This window comes from Anopheles moucheti, chromosome 3, assembly GCF_943734755.1.
Source record: "Anopheles moucheti chromosome 3, idAnoMoucSN_F20_07, whole genome shotgun sequence".
In the NCBI taxonomy this organism is placed as follows: Eukaryota; Metazoa; Arthropoda; class Insecta; order Diptera; family Culicidae; genus Anopheles; species Anopheles moucheti.
In genome coordinates, this window is record NC_069141.1 from 37,564,975 (window position 1) to 37,573,379 (window position 8,405).

An 8,405-nucleotide genomic window follows, 5' to 3' on the forward strand; every position below is an offset into this window, starting at 1 on the left:
ATTGAACAAAACATGCATGCTCACATACCATAGCGTTTGCTCATAGGCCAGGGACTGAAATGATACAGTGTTGCCAATGTTCGGTAAACAACCGGTGAAAAATACTAACAATTATTTCAACAAAAACATGTGTTTTTTTAAATATTGCATAACATTCTAAAAATTTCTATAATTTGCTTAGAAAAAAATAAAAAAATAAATCTGGTGATCATCTCAGCACATCTAAGGAAAGGATCAGTTAGAAAAGAATGTGCATTGCAAAGCTAATGATTTCTAAATTTAATATTAGAACAGTAAATATAGATAAGATATATAATAAGGCGAAGCATGGAGTATAGCATTTAAGACAAGAACCGCGTAATTAAAAAAATAACTAAGAAAAAAAAATAAAACACAAAAGAGGAAAAAACAGGAACTGTACATTAACAGTAGGATAAAAAAAAATCTAAAGAAAGTAAACACTAAAATTAAGTAATAATAATTTGAGACACTTCAAAACATTCTGTCGACTCAAACACAGAATACCAAATAACAGTATTGGCAGCTATGAATAACGGTGGAGTCTGCACGAAAACCCTTCTCCACTACGATCGCTGCAGATGGAGCATAATCGATTTACGACGCTGAATATCTCTCTGCTATAAACGCACTCTCGGTTTTACACTCTCGTCCCATGCTCGTTTTAAACCATAAGAAAAGCATTCGGTCCAATGCCTCGCCATTCAACACACTAAAACCATATTCCCATTGCGCAGAAGCCCATTTCCTATCAACCGATGTTTGAACTCGCTTGTTTTCTGCACCTTCGCCCCATATCACAACAAAACGCACCGCACACACAGAGCATAACGAGTGCGCCGTTGTCTGCAACCTTCAACCCGACACGGTAGTTAGAACCGCGTACCGTTACCATTCGATCACGGTTCACTGGACCTTGGGGGGAGGGCGGGAGCATAAAATATGCTGGCGACTAAAACTGCTGGCCACCGGCACCTCACAAACACTGCCCCCAGAGCAGTATCTCTCGTGGGTGTTGTTTCATTCCACCAGGAAAGAAAATTGCCCCATTTTCAACGCCGTTTTTGTTTACTACACCCAAACCGGACCGGTTGAGGCGCATGTTGCTACAAATGCACGGCCGGTTATTATGTTGAGTTCCCATCATGCTCGATAGCCCGTTAACCGCATCCCGATGGGTTCTGGCTTTTCGACATTCAACGGCATGCGTGTGGTTTGCACTTTGTGGTTACTGTCACTATTCATTCAACGTGATAGCGAGGGAATTACAATGAAGCACAAAGTGGAGCAAAAAGAGCTTTCGTTTTTACAAAACAAAAAAATGGGTTTTTAAAAAATTGAATAACTTTTAAACGATAATTCTTGTGTCTGATGTTAGTATTTTTTTTCAAAAATTAACAAAAAACAACGTAATTACTTTTGTAAAATTCAATTTAAAATTTAAATCAATGATATACGATCAACGAACTGTTTTATATTGCCAGTAAATTTTATGGCGTTTGCAATTATTGTGACGAATAAGCAACTGTTGTTTGTTTTTTTTTTGTTTCATATTATTTATTTTATTCACTGTTCTTAGTTTACGAGCGCACATATGAAGAATTTTACAATCCATTGTACTGGCTACTGCAGTACACTCCTCATATACACTACAATGATATTTTCGCACTTCAACTTAGGTGTCCGTAAGAGCAAGAAAGAATACGTGACCGAAAGTGAATTTTGCGCTGATGAATTTCCACCAACTATTTCCATGTTTATGAACCTGTTGGAACATGTTCCATGTTGTGGTTTTTGTTGCGATCTTTTTTGCGATTTTTTTTCTTCTACTATTTCTTTCACTGATCCACTCTTTATCTGTACATCATTCTGTTACTCTTTCTTGGAAAAGTATTTATATTAAACTGATGCAAATTTAGGTTTAATGTGAACGACGAGTCGCTACTACTAATGCTTACGAACAATACGCACACGCTGGCACTCTTTCTAGCACGCCCTTATGTATGGCATTTTGTTTTTGCTTTTCTGAAGTCAGGTGTTTTATTTTTTTGTTGCTGTAACCCACACTTGCCACACTTACTTCCTTTTTATAATTCACCGAAACAGGTAGCGGTTACCCATTGCGGAACATAAACGAAAAAACAAAACGGTTTAATGGATTTTCTTGCCAATTACACCGTCACTCCGCGATTCCCCCCGGAGGGATGGCCGATACGAAAACGTTTGCTTCCTATTTTACGTTTAAATCAGAACAGTCAAAAATAAGTATTTATTTTATTTCGCTTGAGATCATTGAGATGTATGTGTTTAGATGTCGTCTGTACAACATGGCACAGAAGCTAAGACTATGGGTAGGTGTGTAGGGGGATGAATGTGAAGGTGGCTTCGAGATGAATCGTAACGCCTTTCCCTTCTCAGTTAACACGAGAGCAGGACATGAAAAATGTTTCCCATTTTTATGCATAATTTTACCAGACACGGACACTGAGAGCATTTGCTAATCGTAATGCAACGCACCTTGCGTTACATTCTGTTGCGTGTACATCTTAAAATACGCATCCTTTTTCCTGATTTGATGCACTCAATACAACTATACACCACTCTATGGTGTTGTCGCAAATGTCGCGTACCTTTTAGACATAGCTTTACCCATACTAAAAACGAACAGTGGTTTGTGTGTGTGATGACATACGTGACTGGGTGCGTGTGTAAAATGAACTCGTTTGCCATGCATGCCACTAATGATTTTGGTGTTTTTTTGTTTAAATTGTACAAAACAACAGTTTGCGAGAAGTAGCGATCAATCGTAGTGCAAAACCGCACTGCAATGCCAAACGTAATCAAAAAAGCAATTGAGCATTTTATGTACCTTTTTTTCAAATCTCATTTGATTTCGCATCAATTGTTATTTTGTGAGTGTTTTTCATTTGTTGATTTTATTCAACATTTTAAGACCATCGTTTATGTTCACGATTTGTCATTTCGTATTACTCTGTTTACAAACACCTAACACACACACACACGCACATAAATTTCATTCTAGCTGTAACAATCGTTGGGCAGATTATGAATTTTCCGAATGACGACCATGGCCTAGCGGTACGATCAGCTCTTAACCGTTTGTCTTTATTAGCGTGATAAGTTTCGCTTGTTTCATTAATGAGGCGATTGTTTGTAAAGGATTGCAATCTTTAATCTAACGGCAATGTTGAAGTTTTCGTTTCTGTATCTGTATACTTTCGTAAGTCCGCGTTTGTATGGAGGCCGGGTATATGTGTATGCTCGTTTAAATAACATCTTCTTAGCATTTGTTTGTATCTGTTCTCCTTTTATCCATATGCAGCATGCATCTTTTTTAACATTTTCCTATCCTGGTATTTTTTTAGCGCAAGTCAATTTTAAAATATGAGTTATCATGTTTACATTTGAACCCTTGTCGGTTTGAATTGTTATCAGCGTTACAGGATACGTTATTCTCTAAGTGAGCAAAATATAGTTCAACATTTTCTGTTGCTTTAATGATTTGAGTAGATTTTATTTAATCTTCTTTTCCCGTTTTCTATCATTTTTAATACAATTAGGGACCGTATTGCACGCATTAGTGCTGAAGCATCATTGTGCTGGTCTACTATGTACAAGTTATTGTTTTGTGATTTAGTTTCCATATGCTTAACCAGCTACTTCATTTCTAATCGATCAAGATTTATGTGTTAAAGTTGATTGTTTCGCTTATGAGTTTAGTATACTTTCCTAAAGTTTATCAAATTATTCACACGTACAGACGCAAACATGGACACACAGTCGCAAACACAATTCAAGGCACAAAGCACACACACATAGATATATACGATTGAGGAGAAACAATTCGCTAAAATACATTCGACACTTAATGGTTCGCTAGTCCGAAAATTGTCGACGCTCAATGTTATGCTCTTACACTCCTTTTTTAATTTACTAACCATCGTTTGCGTCTGTGTTTTTTCAAAAGTTTAAGCTTATGAAAATAAAATTCTGTAAAGCGAAACAAACTACCTGCAGTGTGGAAGTTTACTGTTCCATCTATTTTGCTCTAAAACCGCTGGTATACGTTAAAAATATTGTTTTGTTTTGTCGCAAAAATAAGGCGCATTTCTGTTACAAGTTGCTTGTTACTTTGCATGTACATCTGCATGTAATGTCTACAAAAAAAAGCACAAAGGCATTTATGCAAAAGGCCATTCTTTTCTAATATCTAACAACTTTTAACGCTTCTTACTCTGGTTGTCCTAACAAGGCATAGTTGTATCATTTTCACTAAGCTTTCTTCCAGTGGCACAATTGTATATAGTAGACGAGCATCTTTTACTAGAAGCCTCTCGAAGTGATCGAATGCTTTTTGTTTTAAAAAATATAACTTTTGCTGACCATATAATATTGTTCCATCCTGAAATTGTATAGGCACCTGCAACATGCATTCTGTATAAGGCAAAACATCGCGCCCGATTGATCAAAAATTAAATCGACTCTTTTGAAGGCGTCACTAAGTGATTCCTGCTACAAATGTGATTTATGAAGGAAGAACCATTCATTAAGAAAGTTGAACGAGAAAGAAAATGATTTTGGTTTGGTACGAAAATACTGAAAACAAACATGAAGATTTCGAAATATGTCAATTAATCCTGATTAAACGAATCATTCTTTTCTGTCTTCTGTAAGCGGTAAGATCTATTGGGATGTGAATTATTGCACTCATCCAATGGATTAAATCCTCAGTTGAGTTCAACCGGAAGCACAAGCTACAACGAAATATAACGTCTGTCTGCATAAAAAAACACATCAATTCTTACTATGTCTTACTTATATATAATAAAACTTTATGAAAAGTATGATTAACCAAATATAAAATTGTTTAAAGCGAACACATCAACTCTACTAGCAACCGAATAAACTTTGCTAACAAAATAAAAAAGAAACATAACATAAAGACACACATACACACGGTAAGAGCATTTCTCGCTAATTTACTTTTAAGCAAATCAAAATCAAAATTCAATGCAGTGCTCGAAAGGTCGATTCCGATACGCCACGATATAAACGATAAATTGCATCTTGCTATTCTTAAAAAAACATATTCAATGTAGTTGCACGATTGCTTGATGGCATCAGAATAATTATATCACGTCATAAACTATCCTCTCTTTATGGAACTCGCCGTCAAATAAATTGCACTCGCATGACTTAACGCACATGTCGCAAAAGTTGTGTGGTAAGCAGGCACTTAACCCTAAGCGTGAATTTTGCATGAAGGCTACTCTTTCCTCTTTACAAGATTATACCGAGCAAATGATCATGTTTCCGACGGTTACTGCGGCACATGGTAAAAACATGCTTTATTTGCACACATGTTTCTTTTGTTGTTCGTTCTTCTGGGACAAAATCACCCCACAGGTACTGCAGCCATTCTTTATTACTTCACAAACGAAGCTCCTCATAATGACGCTGATTAGCATGTTTATAAAAAATGTGTCTAAGTCCACAAAAATAACGATTCTTCTCGAGAGAAACAAGGACAGCTTGTGCATATCGCACAGCGTATAGTAAGTATGCAGTACCGTAACAGCTGGACCATCAAACTCACGCGATTTGAGTAATCCTGGTGTCTACATCCTCTCCGTGGAACAATCGGGTGAAACGACGGAGCGTCAATCTACTATTATGTTCTCTACATACTACTGCTTTACTGTTCTAGTACAAAGATCGGGCTAAAATATATGCTTATCACGTATAAAACTAAACAGCATCTAACTTATCTATTCTGTCATCTGCTTAAAAATCAGGTTTAAAATAACGATTAAAACTTATAAAGAACCTTACAAACACAATCCTATTCTAGCTGCGTTCGCTATATAGTATTCACTCTAGCGTCGAAATTACTCATCCTGTATCGAAATGATACCCTTGGATGGTAGCGAACCCGTACTATACTAAACGAAACAAAGCGTTCAAACGATTAATGTATCTAGCTTCTTGTAAAACGAATTGGATGCTTTAATGTGGTTTATAAGTTGCTCAGAAAATAATCATCCTTCTTTCTCAAGTTGCTGATTTCCTCGCTCTAGGTCTGGTGAAATCTAATCGTTACTTTTACAATGGCATCGACCAGTTGATTCATTTTCATTCATAATATCTACGATACTATCAGTTATTACATGTATCTAACGTTAGTTATCGTTAGTGTCGGTGTGAAGAGCGGGTTTTTCTACTTTCTCCGCAACCGAGCCACTAACACATCTGTACTTTCCCAGACGTTACCATCATTAAAGGTAGAGCAGGAGTTAATTTTGAGCCCCTTCCCTCTTTCTTACGACACCGAGCTGATCGCGTTGTGCGGTGAACCCATTTGCATCAACACTTTATCGAGCCACTGCAGGGGCCCATGCAGGTGAATTTCGATCCAGCACGGCGTTGAGGTGACATCCTGTCGGTGATACTCCGCTCCCCAACCCTTGACGAAGCTCATGCGTATCGTGCACATCTTAGTCAACTCGTACACCGCTTCGAAGCCGTGATTGACGGACTGTGACAGCAACTGTGCGAACTCCTGATTGTTGAAAATCTTTAGAGAACAGCCGGGCGGAATTTTGCATACCGTGCTCGGATGGAACCCATGATGATGGTTGCAGTTACGGCTTTGTACAAAGATGGCCGAATCGGAGAGACACTCCGCATACACCTCACCACCAACGTAATACAGATGCACACCCTTACCGATGTGGCGCCTTGTGTTTTCGATCGTACTGTTACGATTCACATTACTCAACTGTCCGAGGCAGAAGCGGTCCGAATTATTGGACGGATTGGTAAACCCGTCCACTATGATGGAAGTATTGGTGCAGTGGAATACTTCGCCAACACGGCAATTCAGCTCGTAGTACGCTATGCTAGCCCAGTACGGTGGCTCCTGATAGCTCACCGGTGCAACCTCGCCATGCATTTGATTCGTGTCCATCTGGTTACCATCCTGACCGCCGCTAACCGTGTTTCCCTCCTCCGGTGGACTGTAGGCTGGTGGTGGCGTCTCCGGTAGTGCACCGTACGGGCTCTGTGGGTTGGAACTGATAGGTCCCGGGCTCGATACGGACGACATCGGACTGTTCGGACCCATGTGCGAGGAAATAGGAGAATTAGGACCGCCCCCTCCACCGCCGCCACCACCACCGCCGTTTCCTCCACCTCCTCCACCACCGCCTGCGCCTCCACCGCCCATATGCGAGTTGTTGAAGCCCGTATTCGAGTAATTCACATTGTGCGGCATATTTGGCTCGTTCATCTGGTGGAATGGCAGAAGCGAATGGCCCGGCGCGAACTCAGAATGGCGCGGCACCAATACAGGCGGCAGTACAGGGCTCTCAACGCGCTTGTAGTGATACGGATTTATGCAAACTTCTTTCTGCTTCGCGCTGAATGGATACTGACATGTTTCTAATGGTTTGAGCTCGTGATGGCTCTGTAGGTCGGGCCAACGCCATACCCGGCAATAGATCACGTGCGGCAACCCTTTTCGATGTGAAACCTACAATGTGATCGTGGGAATAATTAATATTCAATTAAAAATCTTAAGCATCACCAGCTACTATAACGATCTTACCTGAAGTCGTCCATCCAGTGACCGCGGTATAGTAACACACTTGGACGGTTGTCCCGGGCAGGATAGGGCACGTTCGAGCTCCTCAATGGCGCCTTTTCGTTTCTTGAGCTTTTTTACCAAACTGTCCACTGCCTTTTCGGCCCATTTTTCCTCCTCATCGCCCTGCTTCCAACCGAGCAGTTTTTTCACCGCAGGGCTAGTGAAGGAAAACAGACTGTTTAGGCTCGACATTGTGCTACTGCTCGAGGATTCCACATCGTCGGTGTCCATTGTGAAATAGTAATCTGGAATATATTGAAGGTAATATTACGTAAATTAATAACAATTATTATAATAATTATATTTACAGTCGCTATTGTAGCTAGCCGTTAGAAATTGATTAAAAATAAGTTTTTGAATTATTTTTTTTATTTATGTTTCACCCTTATAGAACATACAACGAGTGTGATAGGTGGCGCCACATTAGTAACACCATTCTTCAATCAACCACTAATTAACAGAAAAATGTATGGGTTATGGGTTTATTCGTAATGTGCAATCCTTGTCAAAACATGCCACGGGACACTGCTGCGCGGCTGCACCCTCTACATCAGCTGCATCAAAATTAACGGCAAGCGTCAAGAAGATCGCTTCCTTTGCGATAAGAAAGTATCACTCATCGTGATTCGACACGGTGTGGTTCGCGTAAACATCAACAAGCGAAAACGCTATGTTTTATTTTCTTAATTCTTTTTTCTGATTACCATGTCTAGGCGAAAGA

At 39.5% G+C, this 8,405-nt stretch overlaps 1 protein-coding gene across 1 annotated transcript; it reads right to left on the reverse strand.

Annotated features, from left to right (window-relative positions):
* Positions 1-4,989: 4,989 nt before the first annotated feature.
* Positions 4,990-7,929, reverse strand: LOC128305755 (protein mothers against dpp). The gene is made up of 2 exons (XM_053043350.1): positions 7,646-7,929; positions 4,990-7,570 (listed from the first exon to the last, which is right to left on the reverse strand). Exons 1-2 carry the CDS (start codon positions 7,913-7,915, stop codon positions 6,359-6,361), a joined length of 1,482 nt encoding a protein of 493 aa, XP_052899310.1. The 5' UTR covers positions 7,916-7,929; the 3' UTR covers positions 4,990-6,358.
* Positions 7,930-8,405: the final 476 nt, after the last annotated feature.

Excerpts from the sequence above, each read along its gene's own strand:
- LOC128305755 (XM_053043350.1), bottom strand. The coding sequence starts at position 7,915 with ATGGACACCGACGATGTGGAATCCTCGAGCAGTAGCACAATGTCGAGC. Across the intron at positions 7,571-7,645 it reads CACTGGATGGACGACTTCAG|GTTTCACATCGAAAAGGGTT; the intron begins GTAAGATCGTTA and ends ATCACATTGTAG.